Source organism: Nipponia nippon, unplaced genomic scaffold (assembly GCF_047370975.1).
Source record: "Nipponia nippon isolate SJK-2023a ecotype South Korea unplaced genomic scaffold, ASM4737097v1 scaffold_8, whole genome shotgun sequence".
Lineage (NCBI taxonomy): Eukaryota > Metazoa > Chordata > Aves > Pelecaniformes > Threskiornithidae > Nipponia > Nipponia nippon.
In genome coordinates this window covers 39,965,683-39,991,583 of record NW_028262402.1, presented here as the reverse complement: position 1 = coordinate 39,991,583, position 25,901 = coordinate 39,965,683, and the positions used below count along the sequence as shown (strand labels likewise).

Here is a 25,901-nt window from a genome sequence, read left to right as displayed (position 1 = left end):
ATGCATCTGAGGGTCCTGAGGGAACTGCCAGATGAAGTTGCTAAGCCACTATCCATTATATTTGAGAAGTCATTGCAGTCCAGTGAAGTTCCCATTGATTGGAAAAGGGGAAACATAACCCCCATTTTTAAAAAGGGAAAAAAGGAAGACCTGGGGCCAGTCAGTCTCACCTCTGTGCCCAGCAAGATCATGGAGCAGATCCTCCTGGAAACTATGGTAAGGCATATGGAAAATAAGGAGGTGCTTGGTGACAGCCAACATGGCTTCAGTAAGGGCAAATTGTGCCTGACAGATTTGGTGGCCTTTTACAAAGGGGTTACAGAGTTGGTGGATAAGGGAAGAGCAATTGATGTCATCTACCTGGACTTGTGCAAAGCATGTGACACTGTCCCGCATGACATCCTTGTCTCTAAATTGGAGAGACATGGATTCAACGGATGGACCATTCGGTGTATAAGGAATTGGCTGGATGGTTGCACTCAAAAGTTGCAGTCAATGGCTTGATATCCAAGTGGAGACCAGTGACGAGTGGCATTCCTCAGGGGTCAGTACTGGGACCAGTGCTCTTTAACAACTTTGTTGCTTTGTTGGTGACATGACAGTGGAGGGAGCGCACCCTTAGCAAGTTTTCCAATGACACCAAGCTGTGTGGTGCAGTCGACATGCTGGAGGGAAGGGATGCCATCCAGAGGGACCTTGGCAGGCTGGAGAGGTGGGCCCATGCGAACCTCATGAAGTTCAACAAGGCCAAGTGCAAGGTCCTGCACATGGGTTGGGGCAATCCCAAGCACAAACACAGGCTGTGGAGAATGGATTGAGAGCAGCCCTGAGGAGAAGGACTTGCGGGTGTTGGTTGATGAGAAACTCAGCATGAGCTGGCAATGTCCACTTGCAGCCCAGAAAGCCAGCCATATCCTCGGCTGCATCAAAAGAAGCATGGCCAGCAGGTCGAGGGAGCTGATTCTCCCCTTATACTCTGCTCTCATGAGATCCCACCTGGAGTACTGTGTTCAGCTCTTGGGCCCCCAACATAAGAAGGACATGGAGCTGTTGAAGCAAGTCCAGAGGAGGGCCATGGAGATGATCAGAGGGCTGGAGCACCTCTCCTGTGAAGGAAGGCTGAGAGAGTTGGGGTTGTTCAGCCCAGAGAAGAGAAGGCTCCAGACACACCTTAGAGCAGCCTTCCAGTATCTGAAGGGGGCCTACAAGAAAGGTGGAGAGGAGCTTTTTACAAGGGTATGTAGTGATAGAATAAGAGGTAATGGCTTTAAGCTGGAAGAGGGTAGATTTAGATTAGATATTAGGAAGAAAATCTTCACTATGAGGGTGGTGAGGCACTGGCACAGGTTGCCCAGAGAAGTTGTGGATGCCCCCTCACTGGAAGTGTTCAAGGCCAGGCTGGATGGGGCTTTGAGCAACCTGGTCTAGTGGAAGGTGTCCCTGCCTATGGCAGGGAGGTTGGAACTAGATGATACTTATGGTCCCTTACAACCGAAACCATTCTATGATTCTATGAAAAGAACTTTGTAGGTGGAAATCTCACTATAATTTATAGATAGCAGCATCACTGGAGCTGAGAGTGCATGGTAGGAGATTGATCACCCATCGATTCTGACATGGAAAATAAATATTCACTGGTTAAGAAAAAATAAGGCACACTCATGTAGGCCAGTATTTATGTGAGTTCTGTTACAAAAATAGTCTGAGAAATTGGGTGAATACTTTTTGAATTAGTGTGTGTGGTAATTCATACCACTGTGGTAACCTTGCTACCAGAGGGGAGCTAGTTTAAAGCAACCTTGGGCATGTAGTCCACCCCATGGATTACAAGATGATCGTTCTGTAGGTGAGAATCAGGCCATGAAGCAGAGGTGAAAGGCGACTGAGGCAGCAGGGGGAGACTAAGAAGCTTTCATCGATCCCTAGATCTGCAATTGAGAAAAGGGGAAATGACTCCCTTCTCTGTATACACATCTCCTCTCCCTCCAGCCCCCTGAGTCTGGAGGAAATTGCCTGTCTGCAGAGATTTAAGTGGCATAGCATGAAGAACAGCACATGTTTTGCAAAATGGCTCCTCTGGTAAGGCCTAAAACTCAAGGCTGCAGACAGCAGGCAGCATGGCTAATGGAAAGAGAGGCAAGAAGGAAAGCTGATGTTTCTCCCAGGCAGGCTGTGACAGGATAAATTCCTTATTTTCTGCAAGCTTCTGAAGTGCTACGTCTATTAAAGCCACTGTATTACCATTGTATATACCATTGTATTAAATGCAATGGTATATTAATTAAACTGATAGTATTTAGTGTATGAAGATTATTGCTTTATAATCGTTAATTACAACAGTCTTAAGACTTCCAAAGAGAACACATGAAAAAAAAAAAAAGAAAAAAATAAAGGCTTTAGGGTTTTCTCTTTGTTTTAATCATAAGTTGCTTCAGGATTCTAATTCAAGAATTCTTGATCCAGGAATCTGATGGAAATTTAGGCTAAAATCCTGTCCTTATGAATGCTGATGAAGGCATTGCTATTGAGTGACAAGTCCAAAACTTGTAATACACTGTGGCTGTGAACTTAGATCCCTGTTACAGAAGTTCCCAAAATGCAATCTGTGAACCACTGATACTTCCCAGAGCTTTTGCTGACAGCTTATAGAGAGAGCTGGCTGGTCTCACAGTGTTGGCTCTTCTCTCTGTTTTCCAGCTGCTAAACTGCATTAACAGAAGCTAAAAATATAAAAAACACTTTCCTAAAATGTCATAGAATTTTAGAATGTCCTTGATGTGTAAGTGACTGTTGGAGCTTGCAGTTGTGGTGGGTAGAGGAGGCAGTCTGCTGAAAAGGCAACTGAGACGGTGATGAATGTCTCAGTAGACAAGGGAATGTTGTCCACAGCATGAAGAAAAAGCTGAGAAGTCTTGCCCAAGAGAACAAAAATTCCCTCCTAATATATTTAGAGAAATTATTCTAGTGGTGTTTCTTGAACTGAAGCAGCTCAGCATGCTTAGAATTTAATGTGTATGTCTAGAATTTAATACAGGTCAAGATCTTGTTTAGCTTAAGAGGGAGAACATTTAAAAATTAGAACATCCAAGCTTAATGTTGCTTTTGCTCCAAGCACTTTTGGTTATATGTGGCGTTCTCTGTAGCCTCTCAAAGTGTTAGCCATGTAAGCCTCTCCTGGTCAACAATTGGTTTAGCTTGTTTAATACAGATAAACAAAAGCATTTAACCACAGAATCTCATCAACCTTTCTGGAGGGTCAGAAGGCATACACCTCAAGACAGATACTGTAGGAGTAGTCAGTGATGAGTAATTTCATTCTGGTTTAGTTTCATCGTTCTTTTTGGACACTTAAGAAGACACTGTTGCTGTCCTTTTTGCTCTCTACTGAGAATAAATGTGGGTAGACTAGAAAACATCATTACTCACTTAATGCTTCACCTTGAAATTAGTCTATGGTATCATCATCCTCCTCAATTCCTAATTGCTCTGGTCTCTCCTGGAACAAAATATGGTAAAAGCTAGAATATACTGGCAATACTTCAGATTTATGAAATCACTGAAAGGTGATGGTGCTTGTATAGCAGCTGAGAGTGCTTTATAACTTCCACTGAAATTCTGGCTTAATATCTCAGTGCATTGCTACTCTGAGTCCGTTGAAGAGAGAGAGAAAAAATAAACCACAGAAATCTGTCTTTAAATATTCACAGCTGTATGGAGTCAGTGAAATCTCATGCTTAAAATTCTTACAGAAGAGTGAAGAAGAACCAGGAAGAGTTGCACACAAAGATTGGAAGATTTCATCCGTATTCAAATCCCAAAGCAGCTGAGTTTCCTGTGGTTTCAGACTTTGTTGAGAGTTTTTCACTTATTGCTTAAAGAACAACAGCAGAAAAAGAGCCCAGTCCCTTTTCTTCTGGAAAACAGTGTAACAAATTCTCCCATTTTGCACTGAACTAAGAAATAGTGAAACACTGTGGAGCTGATTGCAAAGTTGGGAGCTGATAACTGATTTTCAGCACAGTAGGTACAGAGTAAAATTTCATATCATGAACTTGGTATACCCTTGTTTGATATTTCTATAAAAAGGACATAGCCCTGTTTGATGTACTGAGAGAGCCAGCATGCTTTCTCCAGGAAAGAGAGGAATGAAGACTATGATCATTTTAATTCAGTCATTCAGTTACTTAATTTGTGTCAGTCAAGCTGTATCACTTCCAGAATTGCATAGGAGTACTTGAGCAGAGCACAGTCTTCCCAGAAGTAAATGCAGAAGAGCTGTTCAATGTCTAGAATTTTCTTCTCTAAGCTCAAAAATGAAAGGGCAGATCACTCAGTTTTGCTAATTGCTATGTTTGTATTCTAAATTACTCCAAAAACAATCAGAAAAACCCTGTTTCACTGTTGGCTTTACTGTTTTCAACAACAAAATGGCTCACATCCAAAATGTGTCTTTTCCTCAGCCTCCACAAAATACAGAGGCAGTCATGATCTAATCAGATATAATTGCTCTTGTTTATAACAGCAACAGCATGAGCACCTCGTGGTGAGCCAACAAACTCTACCAAAGGGGCGAAAGAGAATGCTGTAGCTGTGTTATTAATTATAACTGCTCAATAGCTTGGTCAATGCGTGTTGAAAAGATTTAGTAAACATGTATGGAGAAGTGGAGCGGGAAGAAAAGCAATGAAAGACAGATGGCTGAAAATGGAGGAAATTCCAGGCGATTTCTACAGCTTTGTTCTTGCATATTTTCAAAACTGTACTTTTATTCCTGTACAACAAAGAACAGCTGAATGCTGCAAAGCCAAAAAAAAAAAAAAGTGAAGAAAAAGCAGACGGTTCTAGGAATAGCAAAAGATTTCATTCCAACACTCTCCCTTTACTCCTTCAAGCCTCTGTTGTTAGCAAGAAAAGATAGGAAACCTCAGTTGTTCTGATACCTGACTGAATGGTCAAGATAGCCTGAGTTAGGCTGGCCTGTAGCTTATTGCACAGTATCTTTTTCTCTTCCTTTTCTTCTTTTTCCCCCCTGCATCTGCTTGTTTTGCATTTGTGCAATAAATTACCTGTTATTATTTTAATGTTTATTTGGTGAATGCAGTGTTGTCCATCTGTTTTGCTCTATTTCATTTCCCAGATGAGGTCAAACTATAAAGGAGAAAAAAATCAACATGTTTTTCAATGCATTTGGAGACGTGAGGCATTAGGTTGCTGGTAGGACAGACTTAGTTTAAGATGTGCTCCCATCAACAATCTGAAATAAATTCAATATGTGTGCAAGGGCCAGAGCTTTCTCTAATCCATTAAAGGTGACCTCTGTGTGGGAGAGGGTGTCAATGCATGTGTTTTGCATCAATCAGGTGAAATATTAGAGCATCTCTGTCTAGTTCATGAAAAAGGTTAAAAGATTTGCAAGTCATTATGTCTACAGATACTGCAGTATAGCGTCACTGGCAGGAGATACCAGTTCTTGTTTTGTTGCAGTCTTTTCCCAGAGGTGTAAGTTAGAATTAGCATTAATGAGGCAATGATGGTGTTACTGTCTCTTTGTAACACAGAAATATTTTCAACCCCTCACAAATCCCTGACATTTTTTTTTAAGTGGGATGTATTTAAGTCTGTTTTGAACTGAAGTACACTGAGAATGTCTTTGACAGCCTCTTAAGATGTAGCCCACAGAACCTTCTGGGATCGCAGGCCACAGCTTGAACCATTGATGAAGTAGGTTGGAGAATCAGACATTAGAAGGAGTATGCTGTCAGACAGGATAGAATCACCCTTATTTGAAGCCTTTAGGTCGAGAAACAGCTTAAACAGGAGTCATGGGCTCAGTGAGAGACTCATAATCCCATTTTTTGTCTAGGTTTACTTTGCTAAAGATGGGACTGTACAAAGATGTCTGAACAGGCAGCCGTCCCTAGGCAGCTCTGTTATGCTGTACCTGCATTACCTGCATGCCTACCCCGCACTATTATATACCTTCCTGGCCTTAAAATGTATTGATCAGTGACCTAAAAACATCATCTTTCTTTCCCCTTTTGTATAATATAATCTCCCCCTTTGTACCCTCTCCAGCTGTTAAGATACTGTCCAAGATGTGTCTGAGAGCCCACCCTTCCCCTTTCTTACTGGATGCATTGCCTGTGGTGGAGCAGTATCTGCATGCTGCTCAGTATCTCTTACTCAGCAACAGTTACAGTGAAGTCACCAAGGGACCCAGAGGGAGTGGTCCTTTTCAGCCATGTGTGTCACATCCAAATGTGATGCAAAGCAAGTTGCTAGTTGCCACAGTCAGTGGAGCAGCTCCAGAGCCTCCATCACAGTGTGCTTCCAGCTCTTCTGCTTTAGAATTTCAGACATCTTCCCCAGCCATTTTACTTTTTTAAATAACATGATGGTTCCTTCATTAGATAGGATTTCATTCATAGACATTTTCCTCAATTTCAGCTTATATTCCATTCAGACTACTATGTTCATGAAAGAGCACAATTAGAAATATTTTTTTTAATAACTTATACCATATTTCCTTCTTACTTCAAAGAATGGTCATCACACTTCTTATTCAGAATCCTATATACCTAGATAGATTACCTTTCTCTACACAAATCTCCAGGTCACAAGTTTCACCAAGTTAGTACACCCTTGTGTTGAAACAATCTCACCATGCCCTACCACAGGTTTTTTATAGCTCGGTTTGTGATGAGTATGAGCTTAAAGTCACGGTAAGGACTTTGTGAGTCCTTTGTAGATTTGTATTGTTTGTGAGATTTTTATTTGTGAGATTTTTATTGTTTGTGAGATTTTTATTGTTTGTATTGTTTGTGAGATTTGTATTGTTATAACTATATTGGATGGATGTTTGGGGGTGGGGTTTTAAATTATTATAGTTACACTGTCTGGTTCCTGATCTGAGCAAAGGTGTTCAGATATGTCAGATAAGTTCATTCCCCTTCCCAGGAGGAAGCAAATTATGCTGCCTAAAGTAATTATTTTCTCCAAGATCTAAGAAGCCAGTTTCTCATTCAGGGAATGTTAGGGGAGAAGTGTATTAAGTCACCATTCTGTAGTCTATGGATTCTGCACACAAACCTATATTGATATAACTATTTGGATGGAGATATGAAGTGTTTTAGTACAAGTTTGCCTATATACATAGTAACTTTTCTGACACCATGACTTTAAACATAATAACTTTTCCTTCCATGCATTTTTTGAGTCAGAATCAGATCTTGGTTGATACTTTCATGAATCTGAATACTTTACCATGGTTGTTTCAGTTATTTATGGGTGTAACATAAGTTTAGAGCCACCTCACTGTGTGAGGAGCTCCTGCATGTTTGGATCTCTGCATGTCAATGTGAGAAAAAGCATCTTTTATTGCAGAAGAGTGAATAAGTTACTAAATAGATTATCAGTCAGTTTCAGGATTTCAAAGGGGAAAGTAAAAAGGAAATATTGGATCTGGATGTGCCCTTGGAACAAAATTCTTGCACTGCTTTACTAACTGTATGTTGCAAGAAGGGCTTTGAAGGAACTCAAACATAAGTAGGCATTGGGAGTTTCCTGAGTTCGGTCACAGTACCATATAGATATATACACCTAAGTTCAACTGTTCTCCCCTGCCTCTACTAAAAAACTAGATAAAAACCTTTTATGCCTGGTTTTGAGAGACAGCCTGTTTGTACCTTCTGCACTGGTGAAATAGTTCAGGAACAGTTCATCCTAATGAAAATATTATCCCTGTAATGCTGCCAGCCAGGTCAGCAAGAATCTCATGTTATCTGCTGTTTTTGTGGCAGTACTGCTTATAAAACTTGGACTTGCTAGAGAATTACTTAAGCCCACTCACTGTTATCTGAAAACTGTTTCATTCATGAATCTGCTTTCTTTGTCCATTCAATCCAGTGACATCTCCTTTACTTCTTTCCTGCACTGATCATTTCAGCAAAGGCATCCTTAGATTTTAGGAGAGTCTTGCTACTCTGTGGGACAAAATCACATGTTCATGAATATTGATCTCACAAGTTGTGAAGTCAGGCTTCTTGTATATTTATATACTTATGTATTTATATATTTATATACTTTCTGTGCCATCTACATGCATTTTCAACTATCTCATTTTAAAAATACTTCATTTTAGATGGTATTTCAGGTTACAAATAATCAGTTCATTGCACATCTTTCTCACCTGGTGAGCTTTTTCTTTCTCTGTCTTCCAGTGTCTGTAAGGTTGTTCTTTTCTCCTACAGGAACAGCTGTTTTTTAACATTTTCCCTATGGCATAAAGTTAGGCCTAAGAAAAGGTGTTGGCTTATGAGACAGTCTAGCATGGAGAGCACCAGTGTGAAAAGAGCCAGGGAGTCTTCGACATAAAGCAGCTCTGTCATGGGCAGCAGGGTGTTAAACCGTCCCTCTGCTTCTTTGCAGAAGAACCATATGAGAGCGCTTCATAAACTGATGTGCACAATTTATTTCATAAATTAGTGGTTCTTGTGGTTTTGCTTTACCTCGGTGTAGTTTTAGGGCAAGGGGTATTATCCCGCTCCGCTGTAGTTCCCAAACTGTGTGTTCCTCCCTCCACTGCTCATTTGGTTTCTGCCATCTGCTATTACAAGTGCAATTCATGCAATTTCTGTCCTATTCCTCAAACCTCCCTGTACTACTTCTTAACCAGCTTTCCACCTTTACACTTATTTACTCTGTTCCTTAACTGTTCCCTATCTTTATTTTTGAAAGGGGCTACCAAGGACTTATTTTCATTGTATGTCACATAAAATATTGAACAACTTCCTTGTAAGAAGTTGCTGCTTTAACCATGAGCCCAAATCTAAACTTGAGACAAAAACTGCTGCTTATTTGTCTATTAAGCCTAATCTGATCTGTGTAGCTATATCAAAGACAGACATTGCTATCATTTATCTCAATGCTGCGGTTATCACACAGAGTAAAAGTCTCTTGTGAGGTACTTCTCAGTAGCCAGTATATCTGCTAATCTCTTGAACCAGTTCTCTGCCAAACCAGTTCACTTACCTGAAGTTGTCTTTTCATGTTCCTCTGTGGTTCATGCATTCTGCATCTGCAGTAGTCCCCTGAAAGACCCACTAGACAACCTCCCACTGTTAAAAGTGTTGGCAGAAAAACACAAACCCTCTTTTCTGACCTGCTCTAATGGTTGATGTTCTCTGCCTTCAACTCAAGGGGCAGCAAGAGTTTTTTACTGTAAGGAACCTTATGTATATTGCTTGAAGCATGTCACAATGTTACTCCAGGAACCAAAATTGCCATTTGTAGAGTTGTTGCGTACTCCATTTACCCTCTGTTCTTCTATGACTTTTGAATTCCTCTTCTATCTTCCTCTGTTTGGCTCTGTTATATAAATATTGGCTCCCTGCCACATTCAGCTATAATGAGCTGCAATATTCATTGATACCAATAAGTCTACAGACGGAATGCAGGCCACTTCTGTCATCTCCCAGAACACTCTCATTGAGCCTTTGATCTGCTTGCATGTGTTAGCTGCATAGCCATCTCTTTAATGGATTCCCTTCACTTGCAAGGAAGATGCTTTTTGAAGAAAAGCACCTCACTCTCCCTTGTGCACAATGATCCCCTGAAACCTTCCCTGCCTGTTCAGCTCCCTTGTCACGTCAGTGATATTGAACAACAGATTTTGTCAGGCTGGCACTGAACAACAACTAAGTGTGAATTATTTTTCTGTTGCTGCTGCTGCTAATTTAAAAGTACTTTGCCTTTTCATTTTTATTTCTTAATCGAGTAATAACTTTTCCAAAACATAGTTAAATCTCAATTTTCCTCTGAGGTGTGCGCATACTGTATGTATATTTGTAATGTTCTCTCTAACACGAACTGAACCGTAGCAGTAGGGAGATCACTTCCTAGAGACTCAGATCCATGTTTAAACACCTAGGTGGAAGTCTTAGCTCTCACACTTCATTTCAAAGGAGCAGTCTGATTTTACCTTGAGTGATTTACCAGCTGAATGAAAAATTAGTTGAATTAGTTAAAAAAAAAAAAATAGTTAAATTCTTAAGTTTTATGCCCCTTTCTTTGAGACTAGTTTGATTATAAAGCCAGAAGCTGACCTGGGACTCCTCATCTCAATCCTGTAGCTTCACTGCAGGAAAGTATGCTACCCAAACAGGATTGACAGTAACTCTCTCATGTCCAAAGTTTAAGATCACATTCTGGATGGTATTTAAGACTTGACATTGAGGATACTGACTCAGCCAAGATAAATCTGCTAAAGGACCCTCAAGAAGGCCTTTCACACCTATGAAACAGGAAGATTTGCAACAAACACAGCTCCAGATAGATAACAGAAAAGGAAGGGAGGAGAAGTATGGGCTCCAAGTAGAATTCTCAGTGTGCAGCATCCAATGGAGGACACACAGGTTGACAGAGGACAAGAGGAAGCCAGTATTGACATAGCATGTGATTTACTCAGTCTGTCACATGCGCGTATACACAGCTGCCACCCAGCCCTTGTGCACTGAGGAACCTCTCTATGCAGGCAGGTGTCAGACGTTAAGTAAGATGCTTCCAGACAAACCTCTCTCCACACTGATGAATGTTTATTTTAGAAACAAGAAGAGTTCTTTTGTATCACTTTCATATGGTTTAACCACATAAAAATGACAATAATTTCATTTTTTTAGTTTGGGAGGTCTTTGTGTAGAAGGGTGTTTACTTTTCCTGTGCAGTCTTCAATTTCCTTGGCAGTGCTTGAAGGGATTCTATCAGGATGAAATCATATATCTCTAGAAAATATTCTTTACTTATAACACCTAAGAGCTTAGAATGCTTTGGGTTTTACCATATGTACTGTGCATATAGGGACTGATCCAAAGCTGTTGGCTCCATAGTGCTCTGGCTCAAGACTATACATTTTTCAAGTTCTACCTACATCCTTTACTTTTTCCAGAGTGACTATGGGGGTGTGAGAGTGCTTTATTCTGAAGGCTCATAGCTCCACTGGGGAAACAACTCTAATTCTAGCAGCTTCTTCTGCTATGAGTAGCTGCTTACTAGCTGGTGCCACTTTCTGGTCTACCTAGCTAGCAGAATTATTATGTGGGCTCCAGTTCTTGTAGCAATGAGAGGGACATTTCAAAACTGAGGCAACAGTGCATTGTTGTCCCTGTTCTTATTTGTAATATGCTAGTGTCTAGAGGCTCCTGTCAAGCTGAGAGTCCCATTGTGCTAGGCAGTAGACAGACTAGGAGATCATCCCTGCTGTAGGACCACAACCTAAGTAGACAACACGGACAAAGCTCCAGAGAAAAAAAAAGTATTGTTATAATTTTGCAAATGTGAAGTTGAGACACAAGTGGGATAAGAGTATGATCCAGCCCAGCACTTGAGTCTTCCCGTTGGACTCAAAGGGTTTAGTCACATACTCACAGGATAGCCCATGTTTCAGCAGTTCTGGTCTCGGTCACATCTGGAGTTCAGTGAAGACCCAGGAACAAGGTCCTGCTCACTTGATGCTTCAGTTCTTTACCTGAACTGCTAGGACACAATATGGCATTGATACTTTTTGTTCTGTCACAAGAAAGAAGGAAAGTTCATTTCTAATTCAAATTAAATGTATAGAACTATTTAGAAGCTCGTGCTCATGTTACATGTTAGAAGCTGTTTTTCTTTTCCTTTTAAACAACATGAAGTTGACCACAAATGTCCAGGCTATATTCTAGTTGACTATATGGACCCTCACAAAACTTGAAACTCATTAAAGTATAACATGATAAAGTTTAATTTAGGGTTTGCAGGCAAGATTTTTATTAACTATGTCAAGATAATTTCCCTTATTAGAAATAACATGGTTAAGCTGTTTTTTGAGAGCATCTCTAATGTTTTAGTCTGATATTAATGATACAGAATAATTGTGCTGTGATTGAAATCAAGATTTTCAGATTATTGGGCCTTTTTTGGCAACTGGAGCTTCACAATTTCTCTCTTTTATTCAAGGGAGCTGTAAATACTCACATTTTAAAACATACTGACCATGATTAATTGTGTAAACTGCTGGTTTACTTGAAGTAAAGCACATGCATAAGCACCGCTTAGTTAAGCCTAATTTATTTAATGAGAATGTTCCAGAAAATTACAGTTTCTCATTGGCCCTTTAGAAATTAGAATTTTAATTCATAAAACTAATAGTATATTACAGGTTATTAGTCTAATTCATAATATGAACTGACTGTTAGATTTCCTAACAGGTGCTTTTCTGTTCATAAAATCTGTCCATTACTAATTCACTTTGTTAATTTATAGTTCCTGGAAGTGCAAGAAATTTAGTACTCCAGTTGGTAGGGCTTTTCATGAATTTATGTCCAGTTTTTAGACAACACCCTTACTGTTCTGTATAAGAAAACCTAAAGGAAAACCATTGCCTTGAGCAGTCAGATCAGGTTCACTACTTAGTTTGCCTATCTTCATGTGTATGGTATGTCTCCATATACTTCACCTACTCTAAAAAAACTACTAAGGCATCACAACAGTCTACTGGAAGCAGGAGACTGTTCATCTGGAAAGTGAAAAGATTCTGTGATCAGTTTTGTATTTTGAATTTGTGATGATACTTGAAATAAGTTGTATTTTGGGACCATCCTCTGTTCCTTATACATTTTCAGTGGAAACTTGTTTTTATTTGTGTTCATTTGAAAAATGTGCATATATGTGTATTCTAATACATGTGTCACTAATATACACATATCCATTTCAACATACCCAGCCCTATGAATTGCCTTTTTCCTGTTACATTCTTCTCTGTTAGCCATCTCTAAATGTCTCTGTGGTTTTCTATTAATACAGTTTTCCTTCAATCAATTCAAATATTCAACGTATTGTATGTATGTATCTTCTGCAGACGATTAAAACCTTTTGAATTCTGTTTTTTTTATGAAGTACAGTAGTTAAAATACTTTAAAAGTCTAGTTTGTACTTAAACACATAACCACTACTTAGGTACTTAGGAGATGGAGACAGACAACTGATGAACCGATAGACATAGAGTTAGGACAAGCCAGAGGTTTAGGGGCAGAGATGTGCCAAAGTCCTGCTGTAAAAAAGGCTAAAAAGACATTGTTTCTCTGTTGCTACATATTAGTATAGTTTGGGCACTAGTGGAGGAGAAAGAAGGAGGGATAAAAAGAATGTCTCAGGCCAAAACCATGCAATCTCTTCACCAGGCTCTGGGAAGCAATACAGGAAGTATCAAACCTTTCAGCTGGGCTATAAACTAGGAAGTATGCAGATTTTTCCTAAAGTCTATACCTTAAAAATAGCAATGGTCAACTCACTAAGATGTCAGTTCTGCTTGCTAAGGTTCCCTTTTCTTGATCCTGTAACTACCATATTCACCTTTTTAAGTATAGGATTATATCCTACTTGAATTTTAATTCTGGTATTGTGAGATGGCATTATTCTTTTTCGTATACCATACACATTAGAAGAGTCAGTTCAGTATGGCCAAAATGCCCAAAAGAAAAAAGAGACAGAGGAATGCACAGCTAAGGACCATATGAAATAAGACGGGAATTATTTCAGTTAACATCACATAACACTCTACAGTGAGGGTAAAACTGTGTTACTACAGAAAAGTAATATTTTTTTTAAAAAAAGGGATTATTATCTCCAACAGTACAAGGAGTTTAAAATCTAAATTGTAAATTTACTAGTATAATATTAGTTCAAAGTGTTGCAAGCACCTTTAGCTGTTATAATTCTACAGCCCTGTGATTCTATTGTATATGGTTATCACTGATTGTCTCTGTGTTTTTTAGGACTTTGAAATTCTGCCAATCATATATATCATAATGGGTTTTGTTACTTGCACATTCCTACTCCACTTTGCATGTCTCTGCTCTACTCTACATTCTTTACTTTGTATCTATGAAAGCCCGTAAAAGTCACTGGGGACTATGAAAGTACAAGGGTAAGAGAGAATTTGACCTCATATTTCCTGAGCACCTCTAAGGAATCTCCTGCTTAAAGCAGCTGGAAAGAATTGTGAACAAACCAATGTTATGAGTAGGGCAACAGATGCAACCTGCAACAGACATTTCAAACACTGGAAAAACAAATCCTTTCTCTTCACTGAAACACAGCATTTCTTTATAGAAGAAGAAAGAGACACCCTGTTCTGCAGAAGCCAAGATCTCCAAAGAGTTTATGCGGCCTGCTAGCCACTGAGATGAGAACTGCCAACAGAAACATCGTGCACTTATACCAATAACAATGAGTTGCTGGAGGCAACAGCTATTACCATCACTTGATAAAAGAAGCTCTGGCAACTAACCATGTATCAAAATAGATTCTCAAAATAAGAAAAAGGTTCTTTTCAGCACCTACTCAAATACCTTATTTTAGATTGTGCCAAAACTGAAGGGTAGCTGATATCCACATTAATTCTGACTGACAATTTTACAGGAAAATCTGGGAAGACCTCTCCCCCAACATCATTTGTATGGAGAACAAACTCCAGATTAGCTTAGCTGGCTGCCAGATGTCACTCCTGTTCCACTGCTAAATAGCTCCCAGTACATGTATTAGGCTTTAGTGGCCTTCAGTGTATTACGGCCTGAAAAATGACCGTGGCAACTTCTCAGTATGCAAGATGTGTTCATTGTTAGAAAGGGTTAAACACATTTTTGTCATTGCTACTAGCAGAACCAAGGCTGTTGTCTAAAAGTGAACTACAGTGTCATTAGTGCTTACTGTGATGCTCAGGACACATCCTGTCCTGTTATAAAATCTGTCATCAGCAGATGGAGCACAGAAGGGGAGCAGTGTGGGGTTTTGGTTCATCAGCATTGTCATCTAGGGAGGAAAAAATATTTCTTACCTTCTAGCTGTTTCAATTTGTTATGGGTGTTACTGAGAAGGAGGGAACAAATGCTCAAACCAACTTTATAAAACAAATAGTTACAATTGTCTGTGACTGTAGGATGGCACAACCTTGAATTATTATTTCCATAATGTGTTTACTAACATGATGCACTTTAAACATGCTGAGCAATTTCCATTGACTGCTGATCTCAGACCGTCAGAGTGTTTTTCCTCTACTGCTTCTACAAATTCTGCTTCATGCTGCTGACATGTTTCATAACTTTTCTTCATTGTCTGCCTCCATCCTGCTTGGAGCCCGAGGGTGTCTTTCATCATAATCAGTCTCTTTAGTTTCTGCCTGGCTTTGCTTTCTTCAAGGGCAGGATCTCTGAGCCTTCCTTGTCCTAAGTGTTTATTTTACTCTCCCAGCAATCAGTTTCAATAATGTCATGCAGGAAAGGAAGCTATTCTTCAGGATGACAAAAAGTGGCAGTATCTGGCTCTTATACTTTCATTTTGGATGTGGGAATATGTCCAGGTCAATGTAGTGTTTTGCGTAAAGTTGATGGGAAGACCATTTTCTTGTATTCTCATTCTGAATATAGGACTTTTTTGTGTACACATTTCTGTGTAACTCTGAAGTGCCTTCTAGTACAGTACAAGAGTAGAAGACCTCATACTTGAAGCAATTTTCTGTGTATGGCTGACAGAATTGGGGGCTGTGTTTAGTACAGCTCAAACAGCAGAAATCTGGTTTCAATGTGATGAACACTGAAAGACCGTCATCAACAATCCTGTTGATGCAGGACTTACATAGCTAGTGCAGAGAAGGGCTGGCTTGGTGACAGGTGTTCACACAGGGGTTGAAGGGGATCTCCCTGCTGTCCCATTACATCTCTCAAGGCGTTAGCACTCCCTGTCTCCACAACAAGGAAAAGTCAGTCAGGAACACCACAACTGGATCTTCTGGAAGAAATTCCTACTCAGCAATTCACTGATACATTCTTTTGATGGACTTTGTTAATGTCTTCATTTTTTTTGTTAAAGACAGAAAAAGAAACAGCTAATTAAATCCGTTCAGTCTTGAAATACACTTGCCAGACTCATGCACACCAAAAAACTTTTAATTTAGGACACAAAACTGTTCCTATGATATTGCAGGAGTCCCAGAGACTTGAAGTCCAAGAGCTTTTGACAAGAACTCAGAATGCAGAGGCACAGTAAATATTCCTCTTAGCCTCATCCTGCAGCTACAAGAAGGGTGATGGTGATCAGAGAAGGAGAATTCCCTTTCATTTACTGCTTCTTCACTCCATCTGTCATCATAAAAAGAAAAATATTAAGCTGATCTTATTCCGTGCTTAAGGTTTTCTCTCCTGACCCCTTCACAGATGGGAGATTGGGAAATGGAGCACCTGCAGTCTTACCTGTGGGGTTGGATTGCAGACACGAGATGTCTTCTGTTCTCATCTACTATCAAGAGAGACCAATGAGACCGTGATTTTGGCAGATGAATTGTGTTATAAACCTAAGCCATCCCTCGTGCAAGCCTGTAATCGCTTTGACTGCCCACCGTCCTGGTATCCTACAGAATGGCAAGAGGTAAGCACATATGTGTAATCTCATTTTATGACTGCTAAAAGTAGTCATAACATGCATTATCAATGCATCATTTTGCTTTAGCCCATCAAGAGGATTCATTAGTCATTCCGACGTGCCATTAAAAAACTGAAAAATTCTGCCTTTTTGCTCTTTAAAAAAAATGCATCAGCATTTTCAGAGGTAAGTAGTGACTATAGCTACTTCTAATACAAAGTTACTGGAAGCTCTTAACAGCTGGCTATAGCTTCCAGACAAAAATATCTGGAATATGATGGTCAGCTGTGGTGAGTGGATTTGGATTAGCAATGCCAAGGTTTCTAGTAATACAAAGCTGTAAGGATCAAGGAGGAGAGAAACTCTAAAGCATGTTGGGTATTCTGTATATTCTCAAATAAAAATTTAGTTTGGGACAATAAACACTCTTCTTCCTTCAGAGTCATAAATGAGCGTTAGGGACTTCCCTTTGGGAGATGGATGCCTTATTGCACTAACGCTGAAAATTGCTGTCTACACAATGGATCTGTACAAAGCTTTCTATCTTTGGAAAGCAATCAGAAATGAGTTTATTTGCTGCCATCTGGTTGCAAATGAAAACACTTGTGAAATTCAAAAGACTTAGAGATGCTTCTGTTGGATATAATACTGCACAGAAAGAAAGGATCCTGCCCTGTTGTCAAAAGTAAAGGAAAAATTTGCTGTGTGGTGGAGGTGCAAGCAAAAGGCCTGTTTAAATCTTCATTTGTGCTGGGTGCAAGGATTCATTCCATCCTATGAGAAAACTATGAGCCCTTGGCACAGTGCTTACATATCCCTACCTGGTCTCCACCTATAAAATCTGCCCTTTACTTAACAGCCAAGGAGATGTTAATGTACTCACCTAATGAAGCTGGTAAGTCTGTGAAGCTGTACTTCATGGCAGAGCTCTGGGATTGGGCAGCCATCGCAGCAACAAAAATTTATGTCAGCCTGATGTTCTGTCAAAATTAGATAACTAGCCTATGGCATTAGTCCTATGTTTAAAACAATTCAGTGATGTTTTATGCTTTAATTTGTCTATATATTCATACACACCTATTTGCTTGGTTGTACTTTTGAATATTTCTAGGCTATAGTTACACATAAATGCTATATTTGTAAATAGCAAATAGTATTCTATTAGCACATAACATAATAAAGTCAAGCGTTTCAAAATTAAGATATGCTAGAAGGAGTGCCTATGCTCGTTAAAATCCTATAATTGCCCACAGTCCTTACAGAAAGCAATACTCTGTAAGTTTATTTGAAGTCAGAAGAGACATACATTACAGCATGCTGAAAAATTAACTTTCTGCTAACAATGACCATTAGCTATAGGCCACCCTAGAATGGTACTGAAATAGTTTCTGCTAGAGCAATTTCCAAACAGATTTTTTTCAAGATTTTAATGTCTTCCTCAACAGCATAAATACGCATATTTCTGCCTGTCCAAAGTAATGTTTTAGCCATTTTTGTATCTGCTCAGGGTCTCTCAAATATGCTGTCTTTTTGAAAGGTGTAGCAGATTTTAGGGAAGAGGGAGGTGGATTAAGTATAAAGGCTTTAACAAGCATATTAATCAGGAATTAAATCAAAATGCTTAGTTCACACCTTTTGTGTTACTGCTGCCTTCTCTGGGCTGGGTGGAGACAGAGAACCTGAGCTGCAGCTTAACAAAGGTCACATTATAGCTCTTCTGCGCTTACTTCCACAGGCTTTGCAGGCTGGCCAGCTGTGTACGTAGCACCTCACTACATGGGCACTGAATATTTCCCATGCTTACTGTTCAGCAGGAGAAAACAGCACAAAAAGTGTACTTCTCTACCTACTGTCTTCTGCCTTTGTTTAGATTAGTATAGTGCAAGAAAAAAAAGCCTAATCCATCAAAATGAATTTCCATTGCCTCATTTTTTACAGACATGTCTTCCTTCTTTGCACCACCAACCTCTGTACAGTTATTTCCACCCTGTAGGAAAGCCAGGCGTCGCAGTTCAGTCTCACACAGGTTTCCCATGTGTACCATCAGGCCAGTGCATTGCACTTAGGGTTTATTACAGCTGTTGGCTCCTGGGATGTGTGAGAGAAAAGACCATTTGGACGGAATGTGAGTGGCTGAGACTGCTCCTGGAGGTGAGCTCCAGCAGTACAGCACAGCTGCCATGGAGCCCTCCAGCAGAATAAATCCTGCAGGAGGATTTCTTTACTTGCATTAAGGGACCCACAACACCTCCTCTCTGCCCATATCGCTGAGAGGGTTCCCCACGTATGGGGAAATTGAGGGCCCTGTGGGAAGGTGTCTTCCTCACCCTAAGGAAGGTCCTTTAAAGCTTCACTGACACTAGAGGGTAACATCTGTTATCCACACAGCCTGCTTTGAAGCCATTTCTTTGGTCTCATCTGTGGAGTTCATCATGCTTTTCAGAGCACTCTCGCACAATAGTTTCAAGCAAACAAACAAACAAAAGATATAAACTGCAATGAACAATGTTTTATTTTCTAAGGCCTTTTATGCTTGTTAAAGAAGGGTTGTCAGAATTAAATGCCGTTAGAAATCCCAGTGTTTCTGGCAGATAAACACACAATAATTATCAGTGTTGTAACATTCCAAGCTATTTTTTAAATATCTCTTTACAGATTCAAGACTATTTATTTTTAAATAGTTCTGTTTCTTAGCTAAATCCATTAGGATGTTTATCTTGCTTTCAAGTAGTGTGCTTCTCAAGGAAAGTGGATATGAGCTTTTGTTTTTACAAGGCCCTATAAATATCTACTCTGCAGACCTCAAATGGGAGACATCTATTAGTAAATCTTCATTCTCCTCTGTTTTATTACTGAATAAGTGCCATAGTCTCAGACCCAGCATTCTTTTTTAGCTACTTGGTGGTATCCTTGCTCCAATGATAATTAGAACAATGGCTTCACAACAGAGTCAGCATGGGAAAACTGGTAACATTTTCAGATATTTTCCTCGCTATTTTTTCTCCATATTGTAAAAAGTCCTTTCTAAACTTTCAGGTGTGCGGCCTTGGAAAGCAACTGAAAGACCTGCTGAAACAAAAATATTTACTCCCTTCACAGATGCTTTATCTTATTGTAGAGTCATAGCAGAGAATTCATTTTCCAGAGTAAGGCCAAAACTTGTACTGCTGTAGTCCCACCACCTTGAGCAGAGGGCAGTACAAAATTAAACCACCTGGGAGAGCTGAGGGGTAGGACAACCCTTCCTCAACTGCCCCTGTAAGCAGGACTGACCATAAAATGACATCCTTTCAAAAATTCAGCCCCTGCCCCAAACCGGTAACAGACAGTTGCCTAGCCCTTTATTTTTCATTAGTAACTGCCTTTTTCCCACAAGTTTGAGAGGAGACCAGCTTTCCTGCCTCCCAAACAATGGAAATGGTTGTTTTGCCTGAATCCTGTGCATTGTATGCATGTACGTAGATGCTCACAGGCATGTGCTGAGGCAAAGAGATGGCCTGGTTTCCCTCCCTGCTTTCAATGGTGACCATCAATTCTTTGTGTTAATTATCATTTACAGATTGTTGTATGAGCAGAACAGATACCAAATCAATGACTGCTGTGAGAGATGCCAAGGCCACAGTTCCACCAGCAGTTTAGGATGACATATGCCAGCATTTCTACCAAAGGAGAAAATAGCTGCTGCGGGGATCTCTGTCTTGCCCTTATAGCACCCACTCACTTATATCTCCAGAAGTGCTGTGCAATCAGACAATGGTCCTGGTTAAAGCTAGCCAGAAATATAATTAGCTTTAGCCTAAATTAATTTTCCACTCTGGTACACTATGCAGCCACACAAATGCTTACACCAGCATATGGGAAAAGGCAGCACAAAACCAGGAATGGCTGGCTGGCAGAATTGGGTGTATAGGTTGTCTTCTTTGGTGTCAGCCTTTCCTCATGTTTGCTTAAGCTAATTGTTGAACTAGGCATAATCAGGCAGCAATGTGGAGAGATGCCACTCTAGACGTTGGTATCCTGGCAAAGTCCCAGATCCCCTGTAAAGGAATGTCAGGGGATATGGGGCTTGGCTCTGCTCAGAAGCTGTGGGGAGCAGGAATATCAGGGGACACAGTTCAAACAGCTGCGCTTTATCTACTTGGGTGGGTGAGGTGAAACCACCCTGTGATACAAGCACCTTTCTCTGTTGTAATGGTGCTGTGAGATCTTTCTGAACAGCAGAGAGAGATAAAATGTTATTCAGATGGGATATGTCTGAATGAGGATCCTCTAAAAACTACTGTTTCATATTGCCTGTAAATACAAACAGATGTTGCTGTCATTGATTATTCCATTTCTTGGAAAAATGTGAGGGCTGGAAGCTTCCACTAGAGAAAAATCAGCAAAGACCCCAGGGCAGTGAAGGCTCCAGAGGTGAAATACAGGTACAGGCACAGCTCCAGTGCAGTGATCCAGGACTGTCCTAGAAGAGCATTCCTGCAGACAAGGAGGAATCTCATCACTGCATTTGGATCTCTCTGGCACTTAGCAATAGAGTTTGGTATTGAGTAGCAAGTTATTCTTCATGGAACAAAGCTACATATGTGACTGAAGGGTAAGAAGCAAGAAAATGTCTGTTTTGTCTTACTCTTTTATCTGGTAGTGATGGAAGGGCAGGGACATTTCCTGGGATTTGACTGATTGACAGAAGGAACATGCTTTTGTTGTATTCATACAGTGCCTAACCCATTTTGGCTCTGGGATATGATGACAGTCCTTAGACAATCTTGAAATAATACTTTCAGTCATATTTTTCTTGATTTACTCTCTCCTCAGGAATGAATTGTCCTCGAATGAAAGGTTGATAAATGTTTTCTTTTGTTGAAAACTAAAGTATTGTTTTACTTGTTTAATCTTTTGGAAGCCTTTGAGCTTTGTAGCATTCTAAGTAGGACAAAAGCTATTTTTACTCATTAGAGAGCAAACCAAACTGAATATAAATATGTCTTTCTGCACTTCCTTTCTGTCTTTCAAGGACAATGTATATCCTAAATAATCAGGCTAGCATTAAAGTTTATGCAGCTTTCTGTATGTAAGAGAGAAGGGTCTTTCATGATTGCAAGATTTTCTAAAACAGTCCCTTTTTAACTGCTCGAGTGTAAGTTTTAATACTTCTTCCTATGGTTTTCTGCTTCTCAGGCATAATTCCTGTGTTGCAAGCTATAAGCAACTCCTGGTCATGTCAGTGTACTGCAAGCTCCCCCTTCATCTTTTCTAGAAGGGAGAAAACGAGTGAAGAACTGGGAGCCTGTTACCAGCCTTAGGAGAAAGATCCTCAGGAAAAATGGCTGAGCAACCAAGTTTACAAAAAAGATTCAGGAAAGCTATTAAATCTGTTTGTTCAAAATTTCCTGCCCTGCTTGGGTAGAAAATGGATACAGAGAGGTATATTTACATTAAAGAGAGAGGGGAGGTGGGTTCTCCAGATATTAATCATCCTGATTTATTTTGACTCAAATAAACCTTACTCTTTAACTTTTGGATAGAGTACACACTGCTGTCATGACAGCCATAAATATAAAAGGGCTGCATGGATATTTAATAGTTTATGATATTAACCTTATAAACCAATTACTGAGACTAACATCAGATTACAGCTGATATATGGCTTTTGCATGAATTAAAAATCAGAGAAATGCCATAATGCAAGAAGTCTTCAAGGACAGGAATTGTGGGCTGGCAGTTAAGTTTTGAGCTGCACTAAAAATAGACTTCATGCAGGTCAGAAATGAGAAATGAGAAAACTACAAAAGGAAGAAAAAGCAAAGTCAGAAACTGTGGAAAGTTTTATTTATCACACTCTCAAATCTCCATTTGTTTTTCCTGCTAATAGAAGAAATTCTTGCTTTTTTTAACAAGTTAAATTTGAATATTTAGTTCAAGCTAACTATGTAGTTCATTGCTACTGTTATCTAATGTATATAATCAAATCCTGGAAATGAAGGTCTTGAATCATCTACTGCTAGAGAAGACTTTTCCACTCTCTCTGGTATTGTCAGCACAGTCGGAGCTCAGGCAGAGACATTAGGATGTAGATCCTCCACATCATGTGCAAGTGTCTCATTTTCCAGTTGGTGGTTACAGGAAAGGGCAACTTTTCCACCTCCATACTGCAACTCTGGCCCATTGTTTCCATGTCTTTTGTACAAACACCTGAAAACGGAACATTTCAGAAACACTGAAGCAGTTTTTCTAAATAACAGCAAAATAAGCTGCTTCCACTTTCCAAATTTTTTTTTACATTTTTAAAAGAAGTCTGCTTTGATGTTCTGAATTTTTTTACATATATTTTCCATTTGGCCAAAACTGAGTGTTGATTTCTACCCAAATTCACAAGTAATTTTTGCTGCAAGTTGCCATGGTGCAAGCGTGATGTAAGGTGGCTGACTATCATCTCCCACAGTGTTCACAGACATGTGGTGGTGGTGTCCAGAAGCGAGATACACTTTGTAAGCAGCGCCGGGCAGATGGAAGCTTGTTAGAACTGCCAGAAACCTTCTGCTCCACACCGAGGCCACTTATCCAACAAGGTTGCAAAAATGAGGATTGTCCCAATGAGTGGCTTCTCTCTGACTGGACACAGGTATGTTATTTGTATGCATGAGTATTGTGCTGTTCTTGGCGATGAAGTTCCTCGGTCACTTGGGATAAAGGAGCCAAATGAGCTCAGACTGTACAAAGTGTGTTATACCCAGTTTTGTCCTGTAATCTGTCCTTATCATCCTGGTAGGGGGTGTGGTCACTAGCTCAATATTCTTCTTTGGAGATTGCCTCCACAGATGTTTAGCCATCCAGCCAAACCATTAAGACCTCCCTTCTGGCGTAAACACAAGCCACCCTCAAAACAATAAATCCCTGTCTATGCTTATGTTCATCCAAGGCATCAACAAAGTACAGTCTTTACTCCCCCAAGCTAAATGCTTTTTCTTCCCAAAGCCTGGCTGTTCTGATGTCAATAGCCTCTTCCTCTTGGGGCCACTCCTACCTTTCCCAGGATGCAGAGAACAGAAAGGAGGGATTCCTGAAGTCTGCTGTAGGCCCATTGTTACAGGCACCAAGCCTCTTTCATTCTAGAACACTGCTTTTGCGATGTTAGCTAGCTACTTCCTTCCTTCAATTTAGGGATGGCAAAACAAACTCACTCTACTGAAGTCTCTTGCACTTCCCTGGGCTCCCTTTCTGGCCCGATATGGCTTAAGAAAAATTCCCTTTATATTTATGACAGTATTACTGAAAACACAATTTGACCATTAAATGCCAGTAAGCATGAAAATCATTGCCCATCTTGCAATCTCTGCCACTGCTCTCACAGTTATCTTTCATGGAAGGAGGTGGAAATTGTCTTAATTGTGAAAGAAACACCAGTCACCTCACAGAGCTGTCCCGTCTGCACCCTTCATATGTTGATCTATCTTAATGTTTTACTCAAGTAAGTGGTTGTTTTCATGAAGTCTGCTGCCAGAAGACACATAGCTATTCTGGCAGTGAAGATGGTAATTCTATTCCCAATCTGTCCTCCTTCACAAGAAGTTGCTACATGGTTTATGTTGACATCTGTACAACTCACATTTCTCCATATTGGCACTTACTAAAATAAAATCTGACTTCAGTCTCTCCTCATCATTTCACTTGAAGGCTGCCGTGTTTTTGCTCTTCTTACCCTTAGTGAGTTTTCTGCCCCTCGCTTCATTTCCAATGCCCGTTACCACATGCGTGCACCTACATGTAACAGAAGGGCATGTGCATCTTTGTGCTACCAGCTTTACAGCACTCAGCCCACTTTCCAGCACCTTTACAGACTGCTGCCTGGGTTCCAGTGCAATGGCACTGCCTCTATTCTCACTTTCTGTGATGCTGTATACATAAATATGAAATAAAATAGGCATGCTGAATCCCATTGAACAATGCCCACCTATGCATCAAGCACCACAGTCTGGTATTTTAGAGGGTTTATACTCCTTTTTTTGTAAGCCATGTGTGGTAATTACCAAGTACCAGGCTGAGGTAACTCCTTGTTATCTGAAGCACTCATTTATTTATTATTTCTAATAGATCTGCAACAGTAAAGCTCAAAGATTAAGTTTATGCCAGATTTCAGCAGAACAGGATGTATCTGTGAAGTGCAAGTCAATGTGGTCTGCTCTTGGCTATGAGCAGGAGTTTTTCCAGCCAGCAGGCACAGGCATATAGAAACACAGCGCAAAGACAAGCTTTGTACTGTAGCACAGTACTATTAAAACAAGGGACACCATCTGAGTGAAAAAAGTGCTAAAGGAAGAGTGGGAAGATTCAAAGCCTCAAAGGACAGAAAATACCTGATATTTCATCTCCCTACTGTGCCTGCACTGTTTGTAACTGAATGACCAGGTTCTGCTTTGCTTTATTCCACTGCAATATTTTGATAGCTGTAACTGATCTGTACCATGATATGAGGATGCAATGTGGATATGGGAGGTGAGGGGGTGTGTGTGACAAGGAGCACTTTTTTTCTTTTAATACACCTTGTTCCTAATGTTTTTCATTCTGTTCCTAGTGTTCAGTGACCTGTGGAGAGGGCACCCAGAGTCGAAATGCCATTTGCCGAAAGATGCTGAAAACTGGGGGTTCTGTCATCATTAATTCCTCACTGTGCCCACCTTTGCCATTCTCATCCTTGATCAGGCCCTGTACACTAGGCACCTGTGCAAGTAAGTAGAAACAATGCTTGGGAGTGCCTGGGGAAAGGGGGCTGGGATGTCCATCACTAAGAAATCCATGCTGTCACCTGTTCCATAACTTTCTCTTGCACTAGTGTTCCTCAGTCTTGCAGAGTGGCTGCTGCTGCTAAGTTTTTCTGTCTGTGAACAAGTATGCTTTGTTTAGCAATAAGGCAAGTCAGTAGATGAGAGCTATAAATTTTACTGTTGGAGCTGGGCCTGAGCCAATGTGCTCGTAGGGAGCTACTAGTTTCTGGAAGAACTGGCTCAAAATTCTGACCCAAATCTAGATCTAAATTTCACAACTGGAATGTAGAGGCTCAGAGATACAGCACAGCAGCCTGAGGGCAGCTGCAAATAAACTCTCTGCTAGAACAGCTGCAAAGAAAATGCTTGGTAAGGGATTTTGTTGAAGATCATTTAAAAACATATTATTTCATTATGTCACTCAGAACCCTCTGTGACCTGGGATTTCTAATGAACATAAGTTATATGTATTTTATGTTGGTATTTCATGCATTTGTTGTCACCCTTCACAAGAGCAGTAGTGTCCCTGTATGCCCTTCCTTCACTTGCAGTAAGCCAACAAGATATGAGAAAGTTCAAAAGTCAGCCTAGCTTTAGCTTAAAGCTGACTGTGAAGTCTGAAACTGCTCAATGTTGGGTATGTCAGAGAGAAAAGAAGATCTGACATTCAGAACCAAAGCTGGGACCAAATGT

General features: G+C 40.1%; 1 protein-coding gene across 2 annotated transcripts in view; it reads left to right on the top strand.

The window, feature by feature from the left end:
* Positions 1-25,901, top strand: part of ADAMTSL1 (ADAMTS like 1) — a 198,882-nt gene that overhangs the window by 123,199 nt on the left and 49,782 nt on the right. For both annotated transcript variants that reach the window (XM_087742441.1, XM_087742442.1), the window contains 3 exons: positions 16,242-16,452; positions 22,889-23,068; positions 25,019-25,172. In XM_087742441.1, the coding sequence (XP_087598567.1) occupies positions 16,242-16,452; positions 22,889-23,068; positions 25,019-25,172 (545 nt within the window). The remainder of the gene's footprint in view (positions 1-16,241; positions 16,453-22,888; positions 23,069-25,018; positions 25,173-25,901) is intronic.